This window comes from Chanos chanos, chromosome 7 (genome assembly GCF_902362185.1).
Source record: "Chanos chanos chromosome 7, fChaCha1.1, whole genome shotgun sequence".
Taxonomy (NCBI): Eukaryota; Metazoa; Chordata; class Actinopteri; order Gonorynchiformes; family Chanidae; genus Chanos; species Chanos chanos.
The window spans coordinates 31,635,778-31,652,562 of record NC_044501.1 but is presented as its reverse complement, the minus strand read 5'-3'; the positions used below and the strand labels follow the sequence as shown (position 1 = coordinate 31,652,562).

Genomic DNA, 16,785 nt, shown 5'->3' with positions numbered 1-16,785 from the left:
TCCACCACCTCATGCATACACATGTATGTTTTTTTTTTTTTAATGTGTACTTATGATTGCTTCTTAGGGATATTACTGCAGTATATATGACTCAATCCAGGTCAGTGAGAAGAGGTCCACCTGTTCTGTTTGGGTTTGACACAGCTAAGCGCTTAGGACTTTATTTTACCAGGATTCCTCTAGTGTTCAGTCTTATGTCCTGTCGAAACAAAGTGATCAGGCAGATGCTTCTTAGGGCTATTTCAGAAACATTAACTCAGAATTCTATACATATATATATATATATATATAAATATATATAGATTCTATATATATAGCAATATATATAGATTCTATATATATTTTGCAGAACCGCTGTTTTAAGATCCAAAGGCAAAAGATCCAACAGTGTGACTGAACGTGTGCTGTGTTTTAGTGGTTTAAGCCTGGGCCCAGTCATGTCCACTCCGGCCAAGAGGACACACTGGAGGGAGGGCTTACGACATTTCCCCAGAGACCATGGCCTCTCCAAGAAAGTGCTTCTCAATTGCTGCCTGGTTCGTCGCATCATCACCTGGGCGTCGCCCAACAAAAAAGGTACCAGCCCTCCCTTAAGGGGGCGGACGTTGCCATGACGCTCGCTATTGTCGTAATTGCTTTACCCAGGGACTTGCCAAGGGCAGCCGAGGTAAATCTCACTGAAAATGTTTGTCAACGGTTTCAACGCTGCCAAAACTCCAGTGTGAGGTCAGACACTGATTTTATTTTTGACACAGTTCCTGATTCAAGCCCCCCCACCCCACCCCCGTGCTACTACTTGTCTTCAAAGCTTGGTTTGGTTGTGTTGTTTCCTATGCACAAAAAACGCTGAGCATCGGTATAGAAATTCCTATGGGGTAGTGTCTAGGCATGTTCATAATATGGTGACTCTAATCTGTTGCGGCAAAGAACTGCTTTTATTCAGCTCTAATACTTTACGGTCTATCAAGTACATCTTGTTGTTTGCTTTGTGAAATCTTAAAAACCCACAGTTGCGGAAAAAGTCCTTCTGTTTGGACCAATTAAGAGCTTCAGCTCCTCGGGAGTTCCACGATAAAGTAAATGTTTGATGATCATGCCAACATCACAGATGTTCCCAGTTTGGATAATGACGATAGTAGGTCTCCACTGGGACCATCATGGTATGTTTTTTATTCCCAGCGTTGTCTATAACTGAATCATGTTGGCATCTCTTCTCACACTTAAGGCTGTTTGGGATAAGAAAGCTCCCGCTAACATCTGATGTCCTGCTTAGCACGTACATGAGCTAGAAAAATCCATACATCCATGGGTTTTTAAATTTGCCTTGAAAGCTACATCCCAAGTTGTTTAGACTCGCTGTCCTTGAATTCATTTTTCTCATAGCGCTTGGAGGATGCTTCAGCAGATTCCACATTAGATTAGACATTAGTTAGATTTTGGATTGAATATAATACCATTATCATATTATTACAGTGTGAGTTGGCGTGCTGTGTCTCAGTGATTGGCATGTCCTTTTCACCTTACATTTTCCATCCTGTCTGTCTATCCGTCTATCTATCTATCTATCTATCATACATACATACATACATACATATACCAGAGTGACAGCAGACACCTGAGACAGTAGGAGACTGGTCACTGTGACATGACTGGTGATAGCCTGAGTCTCTTTCAGACAGAGTTAGCTAGAAAGAGAGGCACTGATACGTTATCGATCACTCTTGCTTTTAGCGGTCTCTGCTGATTTACAGCGCGTTCCCAGTAACGAATAATCATAGTCTATTGCGGCCTGTTTGTGAGTTGTCATAAATTCATTTTTAGTACGGTTGGCGTGAATTGATTGAGTACAGAGACGCAGATTCACCATCGCTTTTATCTGATAGGCTTAACGGGAGCACTGTCAGAATTCTTTCTTTTTCCAGATTTTTGCGAATTTATCAATACCCGTAATGTTGTTGATGAAAATGCATTACACTCGTGATAACTTCGTGTTCTTTGAGACATGAAACTGCTACTCAAATAATAAAAAATAGTCAGAGTTCAGGTTTTTTCCCCTCCAGATTTTTGTGAATGTATTGATATCTCTAATGTTGTTGATAAAAATGCATTACATTCTTGATACTTCACATGAAGACATGAAATTGGATCTCAAATGATAAAAATAGTATGAGTCTGGAGGTCAGCAAATCCATCAAAAGCAGTACTTAAAATAAGCTATGTCCTTGGGGTTCAAAATGCATGCACTTTCTCAGAAATGTGTCTCTGATGCCCAATTACATTAATCCTGGAGTTGCCTGGGGGTAATTCACTATACTGTGACCTGCAACTTCAGAATGTAAAGTAATCTATATATGGACACCCATATACACACACACACACACATATATAGATATAGATATAGACATATAATCTTTATTAAATTTAATATACAACCCCCATATAACTTCTTAACATCAGATTATTATGATTTTTCATAATATTCAAACACAGTGAAGCTGCTGAAAAATCCTCTCGTGCCAGGTCGAGCTACTAATAAAGCAGTGTAATAAAGTTGTACATGCTAATTTATACCTTTATGCATTATGCATTTACCTGCAGGTTTTAAGCCATTTCACTGAAGAAATAATGAACTCCTTTGTGTGTGTGTGTGTGTGTGTGTGTGTGTGTGTGTCTGAGTGCGCGTGCGCGCTTGTGCGTGTGTGTGCATATAATGAAATTATTTATCTCACCACCCTGTAATCACCTGGCCCTGGTAAGCAGCTGTGTCCTCCCCTGTGTTGGGTGCCACTGCGGCGTCCAGACCTCTGTGAATAGGGAACAGAATGAGTTTGTTTGGCTGAAACCATATTGCCCAGTCTCAGCGCAGACTGATCCTCTGGTGTGGACATAATCACATTCATGCCTGCCAGACATGCATTATCTCTGTCAGGATGTAGGAGAAAGGACCAGGGAATGTCTCAGACAATATCAGTTCAACACATATAGAAAGTACATATAAGCAGAATCAAATTCTAACCCTACCTCTATATTTGTGATATTTTCTATGGATTTTCTTGTATGTATTTGTCTCCGTACCCTTGCAATGCAATTCTCTCTTATTTAGTGCAAATCCACTTCTGTGACGTAAATTTATATGTGACAGGCCTGCAAAACAGTGTGTGTTTCTTCAAATAATGCACTTTATTTTCCCCATACTAGACTACATCACTGTCATCAAAAAATGTAATTTTCTGATTTAGTGAAAGATGATCTAAAAAAAAAAAAAACAGCAAACAAACAAACAAAAAAAGCAACAACTTTTCAGGTTTGACATTGCTCCCCTTGGTCATATTGCCATTCTGATCTGTCAATCAATGGTTGCTTAGCACCAGTCGGTGGAACAGACTGATTCAACCAATGAAACGGTTGGTGATTAGACATGTTGAATCAGCTGTGCCAGTGCTGAGAAAGACAGCTATCCAATCACGTGGCTCTTCTTGACCGGAGTATGGAAACCCTGTCAGATATAAACCTCATACGTCCTGGAACTTTCTCTGTCGGAGAGCAGGACTTTATTTATTTGTGGAAGTCATAGGAAATGGAAACTAATTAGGTTGTCTTTTCATACATGAATAATCCTTAATTAATAATATAATTAAACGTAATGTGATCATAAATTAGATGTTTAATGTAAGGAAGTCTACAAAGAGACATGTCCTGCAGATTGCTGGGTTGACTGGTACGTGGGCTGATTGGTTTTTAATTGGCTTGGTAATTGAAGTTCAAATATCAGCCCCTCTGATGGAATATAAATGTCAAGGGGAAAAAAAAGAGCAACAGGTCTAACATCTGAAAACAGACTCATTGATCATTAATGAGTGTATTACCCTTACTGAATTAACCGTCACATACCTCTCTCTGAAGTTAGCATTTGTTTTAAAGCTTGTTTTAATAATGTTAAAGGGTAGCCTTTTTTCAACATGATGTGTTATATTTAAAAAAATCTAGCATTTATGGTGATGACGATGATGATAATGATTATGATGATGATGATGCTCATGTTTAGGAGGGGGTGTCAAAGTAGTGAAAAGTAATATTAGTAGCAGTATATTTCACAATATAAGTATATTTCATCCTTTTAATCTTTTTTTTTTTCAGTGTTTCCCAGTCCATACCCCTGGTGTTCACTGTCTTTGTTTTTTTTAATATTCAGTTTAGCTCAGCATGACAATCCAGATTCAGTTGATGAAACATGCGATGATAAGTTGATGAATTGAATCAGGAGCCAAGCTAAAGTTCTGAGAGCAAGGAGTCCTTACCTAAAAAACCTTGACTTAACCTTGCATTGGTTAACTGTTGACTTCACCAGTAGAGCTATTGAAATGTGATGACAGCTTTGTAATGGCTAAGATTTAGAGCAACTGTAGCTGGTTGTCCATTAGCCCCTGAGGACTGCAATGTCATTGTAATATTACATATGACCAACAGAGGGCGCTACATCTCCATGGTTCCTCTCTGTGGATCAAAACAGAGGACCCTCACAAGAAGTATAAAGGTTGTTCTCACCTTGTTTGCCATTATATTGCAGTGCAGCACTCTGTGATATTGTATTTATAAGGTATTTAATCTCATGTTATTTTCAATTGGACACATTTAATTAAGTAACTTTGCATAAAAGTATGAATGTTTCATTTCAGCTCCAAGGTAGGGGCAATAGATGGATATTATAATACTGTCCAGTTTACATAAGCTAATGCACATGATCACCAATCTTCAGCACAAAAGTGAATTATCTGAACGGTAATCCGTTCTGAATGAGAGAGATTCCTCTGAAACTAATGAACAGCCTGAATGATCTGGAAAATGTGTATTGTTACTTTTTATGCTATGTGGTATTGTAAACTTCCATTTGCCCATTAGGTGGCAATACAGAATATCACAATAACAGAATCATGTTTAACACAGTGCAGATGTGCTTGCTGGGTTTGGTTATATACTCACATTGCATACCACACACAATGGTTTATGGTTTATAGTACCAGAATGATGTATACAGAGGGTTTAAAATGAATGGAGCCTTAATAATGTGACACATTTATCATCTAAACGATTGTGAAATGTGTGGTTTGAAAACGGGAAGAGTTGAGAGACAACGGCAAGTAAAGATCAATTAGTTTTATACGACTCCATGCTGTATATCTCCATAATGTCTCCGTGTCTTTTGCCTCATTAACTTGTCATTAAACATAATGAGCTGAATGACGTGAATGATAACTCTTTTGTTCTGGAGGTATTTCGGAGATGGAGTAAGTCATAAGAATTTACAATGCGTCTTCACCATTCAGAGGGCCCGGTTCCCAAATGAATTCAGATCAATAACGTTCTCAATACCTTATAAAATATAGACTCCACTTTATGAATTTTAATGCGAAGGTGATCGGGGAGGCTTATGTTAAAGAGTAACCTCAGAACCTAATGTGCTTGATATTATAAGAAGTAAACCTGTTGGAAGATGAATGTGTTCTTTCCCTCAGTGAGGCTGAGTTATGGGGTGAGGCGGGATGCTTGGTGAAGCAAGGATTTTGGCTGCCGCACAGAGCTTGTTGTGGATGAATGATCTCCGTTTGTTGATGAAGTTCCGGGCGAACAGAATGAATAAATGATAATGGGGGGGGGGGGGGGGGGGGGGGGGGTGTAGAAATATGGAGATATCTGTGACATCTCTTGTCACCGGGCACCGGAGACACAAATGGAGAAGAGAATTAACATTCAGTAGGTAGCGTTAAGCTTCAATGTGGAAATGTGCTGATCTAGCACATTTTTCAACCTACTGACAAAGTTTCATCCTAAGAGAAAAAATAGAAAAAGAAAAAGGCTAAAAAGCAAACATTTTATCTTAACGTTCATGAATAAGGAACAAAATAGCTATTTTTCAGAATGAGCCCAACTGAATGGCAATACAGACTTCATTAAACACATTGCGTTCAAACGCGAATTCAAGTAGCACAGTCGTGAGGTGTCGGATCTAAAAAAAAAAAAATCCAAACATTTTTAAACACAAATTCTAAAAGTGAAAATGTGTCTTGGGCAGTAACTAATAACCGCCGCTCTACTTTCAAAACAGTATGCCAAGGTTTCCCTTGGCTGTATTGTGCTCTACCTCTCACGGGAACAGCAGTCTGTTGTGAGCCTTTGTTCATCCATCAGGTGCCAAACTCGGAACTGTGAAATTACATTTTAGGGTCACAGTCAGAGATTATCTGCGTATATTTGCGCGTGAAAGCCGAACTCGCTTACAAGGAAACGGGCTTTTTTGAACTGCCATACTTGCACACAGATGGCTTTTAATTGATTAGACAGTTAAATGAATTTTCTGATATTTGAGAATTTGGGCTAACAGCATGTAATCAGAGGTTTACCACTGTAACCAATGGAATGGTGAGAATAAACAGTCAACAGTGAAGAATTTTAAAGATTGGAACATATTTTGATTAGGTTGTTTGAACTGAAAACTATGTTGTTTTATATTTGGATGACCTCACTTATTTCCAACCTTGCATCAAATACAAATGGTGTGCTAAGTTGTTTTAGAGTGAGCTAGAAGAGAAGCTTTGGGGTTGAGTTCAAAGGCAGTTTCTTGCTATAGTTTTAGAGTGGTGTACTGTCTCTTGATCATCTGATTGACACAGCTTGGGATGGTGCTGTCTGAATTTTTAGAGGAGACACTTTAAATTCAAATTTGAATCTTTTGCTGTGGAAATGCATAAAGCTCTGTGAATGACGTCGGAAAGTAGGTACAGGAGCACAATGAACTATTGTGAATCTTGCTGCATTTGGACAGAGGTGAAACATGGATTGGCGTTTGTTCTACTGACAGTGTTTTTGAATGTTCTCTCTTGCTGTCTTATCTCCATTGTACAGGCTTTCAGTGGTGGAGCAAGGTCCAATTACCTGCCTTAGCAGCAGAGCTAGTAGTTAGGCCTAGCCATATCCTGAAAGGGAGTTTGTAGCGACGTCTGTTTCCCTCCCACAACGGACAAGCCGCGAAAGTATTGAATGACAGCTGTCTGTGTATTCAATTTCCACACTGTATGACAGGAAAGTAAACAGCAAATTACAAATGCACCGAGTTTTTTTTAAACAGCACATTTTGCCCATTATTTAATGCGGAATTTCAATCCACTGAATTCTATACACCTCAGTATGCAATAAAATATCAATTCTATCTTTTATCAAAAGAGATTACACTCAGCTTGGCTGCTGTGCTGCTTAAGGGAGGGCTATGAGCTGTTGTGGTAATTAGCACAGCTGCTAGCTTTTGATACATTACTATAATTACAATGCCTGTGTGAGAAGCTAAGCAGAACGCCTTATTGTTGGTGCCGATGTAATTAGCATGATGGTTAAACATAGTTTTGTGAGCATTAGCTGTTGTTTTGCTGAAACGTTAAGCTAATGACTTTTCCGTTGGTTGGACTACCCCACACAGAGGGTCAGAAAACTCCAGGGCATAAGTGGCGATGAAAGAGAGGATTAGCGGCTAAACGTGACTAACAGGTGGGCCATAGCCCTGTGTTTTCAACCCTTTTAGCAGCCGTCTGTTTGTTAAAGTAACCTGTTGACAGACTGTTGGTTTAGACCTGTCACTCGATACGTCATATGAGCTGTCACAAGAAAGAATGACGCTTTCCATGGCCACAGTCATGGCTACACTATCAGGCTAATTTTCACTATCTGTGTGTGTGTGTGTGTGTGTGTGTGTGTGTTTTGGAGAGAGACAGAGATGGATTGGTTCTCTTAGTGAGTATGATATATGACTGCTTGTGTTTTTCAGGTTCAATCACCATAGTAACAATTGTAATGAAAACAAAGGCAGAACATGAAAAAAAAAACCTCATTGATGCCTAGGTGTGGTCAGCTGATCAGTATGGAGCCTCTTAAAAGATACTGTGACGCAGCTACACGGTGCAGTTCATACTGAAAAAAATGAACGTCACTTTTTTTTTTTGCCTTACGCCTCCTCTCTAACAGAGAATTCATTGGTTATCCGTCCTTGAGGCCCATGCCTCTGCATCATTTCCCAAACTACAGAGCTCAAAGCCCAGTTCCCTGGTGACCTATCTCTGTTTATAGCAATTAGGTTTCATCTTTCACTCCTGCAGAGATTGACTGGCTGTTTGCTCAGATTCTTTTCTACTTACTCCACTTAAGACTGATACTGGTGCTAAAGTGGGTCTCCTTGCTCTCTGCAGGTAACCTACTTTAGACACTTCTGTATTCCAGTGGTGGGTCTGTAATCTATAAATAGTGGTTTGACTGATACAGGGTACAGTGAAACCTTGTAAATCTCACCGCTCGTGGGCAGATATGACTTTCATGTTTTCCATTTTCTTTTTCTTTTTTTTTTTTTTGGTGACTTTCTTCCTGTCATGGACCCAACTTACTGCTCTTGTGACAGTGGCAAGTATGGTGCTGCAGTGCTGATGCTAAACAGCAACAAGGACAGACAAAAGTAAAATATACGTAGTGAGATAAATGATCGAAGGTTTCGTACCTATTTGATTTGTTCAGAAGCGCTTGTGCTAGACTTGCTGGATGTGTTCCAGTAACAGGTGGGATCTTTTTGTTTGTGTGTGTGTCGTTTTTGTTTGTTTGTTTGTTTGTTTGAAGCATAGTGATTGTGGAAATATCTTGATGGCAGCTTGGTGTTGTGTTGCATTTCTAACAGCAAATGATTTTGGATTATGCATCCTCATTGTGCATTGTGCATAGCTAATGTGATTCCAACACATGCCTGTCACTCAGAAAGCTTTAATAGTTCAGACGATAATCTCACTGAATTGTTTAAATGCTAAAGACATGGTGTATGACAAATAATTGAATGCAATTCTTTCAAGTTGTTGTTGTTGTTTTGTTTTTTTCTTTACTGAGTAAATGTAGCTCCCTTGGAATTTTTCAAAGCATAATTATGAATTCACCTATTTCATATATAAATTTCCTTGAAATCAAACTCACTAGCTTACATTGGCAGGAGCTTATGATTTGAGATCACCAGTGTAGTTTCCTAAATAACGATTCAAAATAATTGTTTAGCAGTTAGAGCAAAGGATAATTTCTTCTTTTAATACTCCCCAGGCCTTTTGGGAAATGTAGGTCCAGCAGTTTAAATGCCCATGCATACATCTGACTCTTAGCACAAAGCAATCACCGTGAAGTGGTGGACATGGGACGCAACCCTACTCTCTGATTTAATAATTCATTACAGATCGTCAGAGGAGAAGATGTCATAAATTTGAATAATTGTCGGTTAAACCCCCAGGATCCGTCAGAAGACATAATTATGACAGCAGGGTATTGTGTGCCATTCTAGCAATTTCTTTTTGGCCATGTAAGTGACAAATGATTAACTGATACAGAACAAAACTCATGGGTTTCATTCATTTGTCTTGATCTTTCTTCTCTCTCGGTCCTTACACTCCATGCCCAGTGTACACCGAAGAGTTCTGGTTTTGCTGCTTACAAATGCTTTAAGTTTTGTTCTCAGTTTAAAAGAGTTATTTTAGATTTAGGCAATTTAGGCCTTCAAAATGTTCTGAACTCTTGTCAAATTCTACATTAAATAGTTACATAAGACAGAATTGTGCCAACCTTTTGAAACTACAGTATGTTACTGTTGTGTAACAATCAACCCACTTTTGGAGAGCAGTGTTCATTTTTACTTTATTTCTTGGGTACTCTCTGACTTTTAAAATGACTATTAAAGGGAGTTCATGAATTCTTCTCAATGTCATTCAAGTTCTTCTTTATACTCAGACGAGAACGTGGGATGTCATCGGACGTGTGTCAGACTTTTCTTTTACTATATTTTGTCAAAGCATAGATTAAGATCTGAATACATCTGACACAAGGTAGACGTCCTGACTTTCAATATAAATGTAAAATGTTAATTTTGCACTTTAGAAGAATCTCTTTTGAAATATCCTCGGTATGCCTTTTTCTCTTTTTTTTTCTCCATTTTCAATCTCGTCGTGAGACTTTTTTTTATGAATATGAATCTTGGAGGACGTCATATGCTTCACCCTCTAAAACTTCTGGAAAAAGCGAACTCAGTGACTTGTGTCAAAGTTGCCCCGTCGCTCCTCTGATTGCAGGGCGCCTTAATGAGAGCTTGATGGCTCTCATTGATTCTTATTTGAGTCAGGATGAGCCGCGATGAATAATGAAACATCAGAATCTTTGTTTATCCTTGATTATACAGTCTCATCAACATTATGCTGAATTAAAGAGGAAGAATGGAAAGTCTTTTGATGGGGGGGATGGATGATATTACTCAGGCGCTGTGTTCTAACAGTGGTGTGCCATGGAACCGATGTGAAGAGTTACAGCTTGGTCTTTTGAAAAGTTTTGTGGTAGATGTCAAGTCTGTTTCAGAAGTTATGAGTTTCGACCCTGAAACTTTCGACTTACCTGGATACGAACCACTTTATAAGTCAAATAACTTTAGATGTATGTTTGTCAGCCATTTCTTTGTTAAAGGTCATACAGGCTATTGAATGGTATGCTACAGTACATACTTCTGGCTCTTCTCGAACATCTGGACCAACATCTGGAACGTCGTACCATTAGGAAGGTTGGAGACTTTTAAGACTGTCTTGATGACACCTGGGAACTAAAACCATTGAACTGTAGGGCGGCCAGCACCCAATCAAAGAACTGTGACAGCAATGACATCTCCAAACTTTCACTGAACATTCACCACACTGATAAGCATCAGACCCATATTACTTAGGAAAAAGGACATTTCAAGATAAAGCAATTGATTGATGTGAGGGTACATGAAGGATTGTTGATAAAAGACAAACCCTGCACACTGAATATCAAACTGCTAAATTAACTGTTGTCTTGCTGTATGTGTTCTGTTGCAGCATCATTTGCATATTCTCATTTTGGAAAAACAGATCAGTATCAGATTTCAGAACACTGAGCAATGGTAAAATGATAGAATAAGTTGCCTGGTAACATTTGTTTGCTAAATTCAATCATTAATTCTCATACCATGATTTTTTTTCGAGGAGAAAAAAAAAAAGGCGTTTCAGAGTGAGGAGGGGCTGACACCTCCTAACTTATGGAAGACAGCCACAGATGATGTGACAGCTTTTATGGCCCTTGCAAACACTGCCACAGGGGCCACAATAAATATCCAACCACAGCACCTTTGTGTGGTGTGTGAGTGTGTCACCACCAGAGGCGTTCTATAATGAATCCTGTGATTCTCTCGGTCTGTACATGTGTGTGTTCCCCACTGATCTCAGACCCCAGCGACCACAGAGCTTAAACATTATCGGATATGGTGCCATTTCTCTCTGATTAATGACTACGCCTGGCGGTCGCCTGAGACCCAGACTGATTTCACATATTGCTTTTAAACAAAATTATTCCGACTACGGAAAGAGAACCTTCTTTGATCTCAATATAAACAAGACCTTAAAAGACCCTGAACACTGTGGACATCCCCCTGGAGTTGACTTCCTCAGCTCCATTATCTTCCCCCAGCCAAAGAGGCATGGAAACCCATCCGTCGTCGTAACTATTTGCACTGTAACTCACTGTAACACAATTCATTTATTTGACCTTGATTCTTTTCATATTATGCTAATTTTGCTTGTCTGTTATCTGCATATCAGCTATAAGTGCAGTCCTGCCCTTTTCTGTTGGTTCTAATCGTTCAACACCTTAAAGGCCCACATCTTCTTATGCCTCTTGTGCCACAACTGAGCCGTGTTATCTAAAAGAGTTTGCAGTTTGCCTCAGATTTTAACATTTACAAATGGAAAAGTTAACTTACATGGCAACTTATTTGTTAACTTAAGTGGACCTGTGCTTGGAACGACAAGCAGCGATATTAATAATTATTGTAAATAAATTAATCACAAATTTGGCAGTTGGTCGCCCTTGTTGGTGAACAGTTTGAAAATAGTCTGACTGTAATTAAATTACAAGAAATATTTACCATTTGACAGTTTAAAAATTGTACTTTGGAGATACACCAACGGCTCAGCCATTACTACTAATGGCACGGTAAATCAGGGTGGTTTGGGTGTGATTTAGGACATTATGGAAATGAGGGTTTTTAGAGAAATGAAAAAAAAAAAACCCCATAAAAATCCAAGAGACTGATTGGAGAAAAACTCTGAGGCATCGTCAAATTCCCATGGCAACGGTTGTAACGATATCATATGTCAAAAAAAGGCTGAAGTTTCATCTTGATACAAACCTTGCGTTATTCACATGAAGGGTCAACGGGCGTGATCCAATGTTGTATTAACGAGATTTTTTTATTTTTATTACTTTTTTTTTTTTCGGCGATAGCTCGCCGGAGAAAGCGTTAATCCTTGTGGTGGGACAGATAAAGCTTTGATTAATGGTTTTGTAGGTAGAACATTCATTGGGCACAACTTCTGAATAATGCATTCGGTTATGTGTTAGCCTGCAGAGGACCGAAAGAAAACTCAAGGGAGAGCCAGAGCTCACTACATCTTTGACGGAAAGAGAGAGAGACAGGGACAGAGAAGATATGTGTGTGAGTCCGTGTGTGCCGCAGGCAAAAAAAAAAAAGGAGTCGTGCTGACAGATCCAAAAGGGATCCATCTCTCACTGAGCTTGACATAATCTCTAATAGAATTTTCAAGTAAGCGTACAGACATCCCCCCCCCCCCCCCCCCCCCCTTCTTTAGAGTGTGTGCTGGCTTCAACGTATCCCTTTCAGAGGAGTGTGTGATGTAGAGTCTGTGGCCCATCAAGTTCAGATCATCTGGAAGTTCTTGGATAAAACTGAATGTAAAGCACATTTGGGTTTGAAAGAGGTCAGCTTATTTTCGCACGTAATGATGAGGACTTGGGATTCAGTAACTTGACGGAGCTGTCGTTTTTTATTAGCGCTGTAGCATTTAGAGGCAATATCAGAGGACAGCGGCTTTGGTACTGAATTCTCTTTACCTGAAACTAGGTTGGAAAGTTTCCAGACACTCAGGTACATGGGAAATGTCACTCTCTATTTATAGACTTTGGCTGAGGTCCATAAAGAGATGGGTATGGATTGGTTCAGGTTAAATCCCACACATACATTACCCAACATCACTTAACTCTCTTGAAGAACAAGGTTGTGTTTAGGCTCTAAAGTAAGAGGGCAGCTTTTGTTTAGGTTGAAAATGAAGTCTGGTCCGAGCGAATCTAGGTCGCCAGACAGCACTGGAGCTCCCGCTAAGGATCAGCTAAACAAACCAGGCCATGGAAAAACTATGACAGTACCAGCAGAACTTTTTTTTTGTTGTTGTTGTTGTTGTTGTGGTTAATACGTCTTAGAGGTCCTGCTGTGAAAAATTACTCTATTTCAACGCTTCTGTGTTTCTCCCCCAAAAGATAGGTGGTTGTCAAGGTTCTGTTTTGATTCGACCCACAAAAAAGTGACATCGTTTCATTTTTACACAGAGATGCTGTGACTGGGTCGCTCAGATGTAACTCCAGAGGGGTTTTTTTTTTTTCATTTAACTTGGTAACAGCTGGGTATATTTGACACCCTTATTACACAATGAAAATAAATTGCTGTTCTTATTTTTTTTTTTTTTTTTTTACTCTTTTGCTCCTGAACAGGAGAGGTGATTGCTTAAAAAAAAAAGATACCCCCCCACCCCCAACTCTACTCTTTTTTTGAACATGAAAATATGAAGGCACGGAGAAGCTCTTATTGTACCGGTTGTGGTGGAAACATTTCTGGAAGTGTGAAAAAGGATAACACTTACATTTCACCTCGTACGCAGCACTCTCCCTGGCTTCTTAAAAACAAATGGAGCCTAATGGGGAAGTCCAAGAAACAAGTGTTATTAAGAATGTTTTATCATCAACCACTTCTGTTTTGTTATTAAATATGTTCTTGGCTGATTAAACTTGTTTGTATTAAACACAAGCAGAGCCCTGCTAACGTCAAAGTACAGTAAGGTAGGGGGGGGAAATATATAGCGCTTGGATGTTAGCTCAGTCATGATTCCTGGAAGTGTCGACCAGAGAGAGTCATGCTGATGAGAAATAAACCACATAAAATATTCTACAAGAGTCTCTCCCTTACACTCTCAGCCCCAGGGTGCGAATTACGGGGACGATTGGGGAGGTCTGACCCCCCCTAATTAAGACTTGCACCCCCCCTCCAAAAGGGGTAAAAACAACAGTTCGGGGGGGGGGGTGTTGAAACATTTAAATATCCTATGGTATATAGCCCTGGAGAAAAAGTTGACCCCCCCATGGTCACTGTATAATTCACACTCTGCTCGGCCCTATCTCACTGTGAGTTGACAACTATCTCTACTCTATGAATTTTTCTGATATCTCTGATAGTTTTGTTAAAGATGACTACATGATTATCGTATACGGGGATGACCTCACGATTTCTTCACAGCATCATTATGGAGGATGAGTAGTTTCTTCTGGGGTTTCTTTGCTCATACTGAGACACTTGTTAAAACTATGCATAGAAGTCTGAAATTTTTAACAACTACTGCAAAAAATGAATCCTTCTAGAAGATATTTTTTAACGGTATTTTTTAATGTAAGTTGTTCAACTCTATGATAAGACAACTGTGTATTTTGAAGCTCAGCACTGCACAGATGAAGGACTGGGACATTACAATTAAAAAAGATTGGATTAGTACAAAATTAATTTAGCAACAATTAGGCTCATGTTGACTCAATTTGTCATAATAATGAGTCAAATAAATGCAGTTACAAAGGCTGGATTTTATTATTTTTAATTATTAGGAGGCGTAATGATGGATTACTCATGCCTGCTTCTGAACTCAGAAAACCTTGAGGAGCCTGTTTTACCCGCTGTCTGACTCCTCCCCCCTAAGCATGAACTGTTCCCGTCAGGACTGCTCTCCCTTTCTTTTGCGTCATCTCACTTTTTTTTTTTTTTTTTTTGCTTATGGAACTATTCACATTCATTGTTTCACGGAGGCAAAGCAACGATGAGAACTTTAGCGCGCGTGTCCCATGAGAGTAAGCTTACTTGCCCAACAATTTTCAATTTCGGTGCTGTCCTGAAATGACCAATCTGTCCTTGACAACAGAAGGTGAGTTGCTGGATTCGACCAAATGCTAACGCGTAACATAAAAAGAGTCAGTTTGTTGAAGACACGCTGTCGCACGAGCAGTGCTCTCCGTCGGCCTGTTGCAATTACTGTCAGTTCCCCTTCTTGGCAGATGCTGGGGTTGTCGACAAATCCGAGCCATAGGTGGATGACAGGCTCATTTCGGCCAAGCACATCATGCCCTGAAATGAATGGATCCGTGACACAAAGCTACCAGGAGACTGCTATGCTTGGCTTTGGTTTTATGAAATGAATAAAGCACACTGGCCTATTAAGAAATGATTAAATGACAGCTGTTCGAAGTTAAGTCCCTTTAAAAAAAACACACACACACATCTATATACATGAATGCATTCATATATATATGTGTGTGTGTGTATGTATATATATATATATATATATATATATGTATATATATGTGTGTGTGCGCGTATATGTTTATACACACACACACACACATAAAAAAAAAAAATATATATATATATATATAGATATATATATACACACACACACACACATACATATATAAAATGTACGTTAACTGCCTTTCACACAGACACACACTCAGATAAATAGATTCCACCCATTGTTTTACCAATTCACTTGATCGGTAAACTAATACTGGGAAGTTTAGCTTCGCAATTTCTATGACTTCACTGCACTCTGATTTCAGCCAAGCCCCCGCTCCCCACCGCCCTGCTAATGGAAGCCATGTTTTGGTTCCTATTTAAGAATGTTGTCTGTTGACAACAGCTTAATAATCTGTCTTAGACATGTCATGTTAAACCCGATTGACAATACCCCATCCGAATAAGTGTCATACGTTGTTTTAAAGTTCCGGAATACTTCTGACATTTCTTATGACATCTTCTGTGGTGGCGAATTCTATTTTGAAAGACAGTGAATTGACTTAAACAGATATGGTGACATTTAAGTCTCACCGTCGACGGCTGACTCAGGTGAAGTGCATCAGAGAAAACATCATTTACGCAATAGAGATTAAAGATCTGTATGTAATTTATAAATTGTTCTCTCGACTCATAAATCCCAAAAGGTATTGCAGGCTGGAGACAAGTAAAATGAAAAAATCACAACTTTTTACTAATTACGCACCCCCTGTCATCTCCCGCTGCTTGCTTGAGTTTTATAATTGAATGTTGGTCAGTTTTATTTGTTCCTGTCTGTCATTCGATGATGACTAACTTCAGTCATCAAATGCTAATGAACACTGAGTGCATTTCTTACCAGTTGATGATTCATAGAGTGTAATGCATTTAAGCTTTGACATTTTAAAAGTAACTTCATCTTCGTGACCGCCACTATGCAGAGAACCAGACTCGAAATAGTCAGAGAACCCATGACGTTAGTTAGAGAGTGTTTTATTTAAAGATGACGCATCTCCTGCTACCTTTTAAACACCAACATGCCTGAAATAGATACACAATATTAATATTTTCAGCTGCGTATCCTTTAAGATGTCTTTTGTCCGTATCTTGTCTGTACCTTGTATTTCCTTTACTTTTTGAATGCAGACCACCGCTAACCGCCAATACCGCCAAGCTAAGCCGCGGTTTGCGGTTTGAAATGTGAATTACGTGATAGAATGAGATTGATGATGTGAGTGGAGGGGGCCGTGGAGGAAAAGAACATTTAAAGTCTTCACTGG

General features: G+C 39.2%; 1 protein-coding gene across 1 annotated transcript in view; it reads left to right on the top strand.

Annotated features, from left to right (window-relative positions):
• The first annotated feature begins 437 nt into the window (after nt 1–437).
• Nucleotides 438–16,785, top strand: part of kcnip4a (potassium voltage-gated channel interacting protein 4a) — a 108,538-nt gene continuing 92,190 nt past the window's right edge. The window contains exon 1 of the mRNA XM_030779876.1: nt 438–576. Coding sequence (XP_030635736.1) covers nt 438–576 — 139 coding nt within the window. The remainder of the gene's footprint in view (nt 577–16,785) is intronic.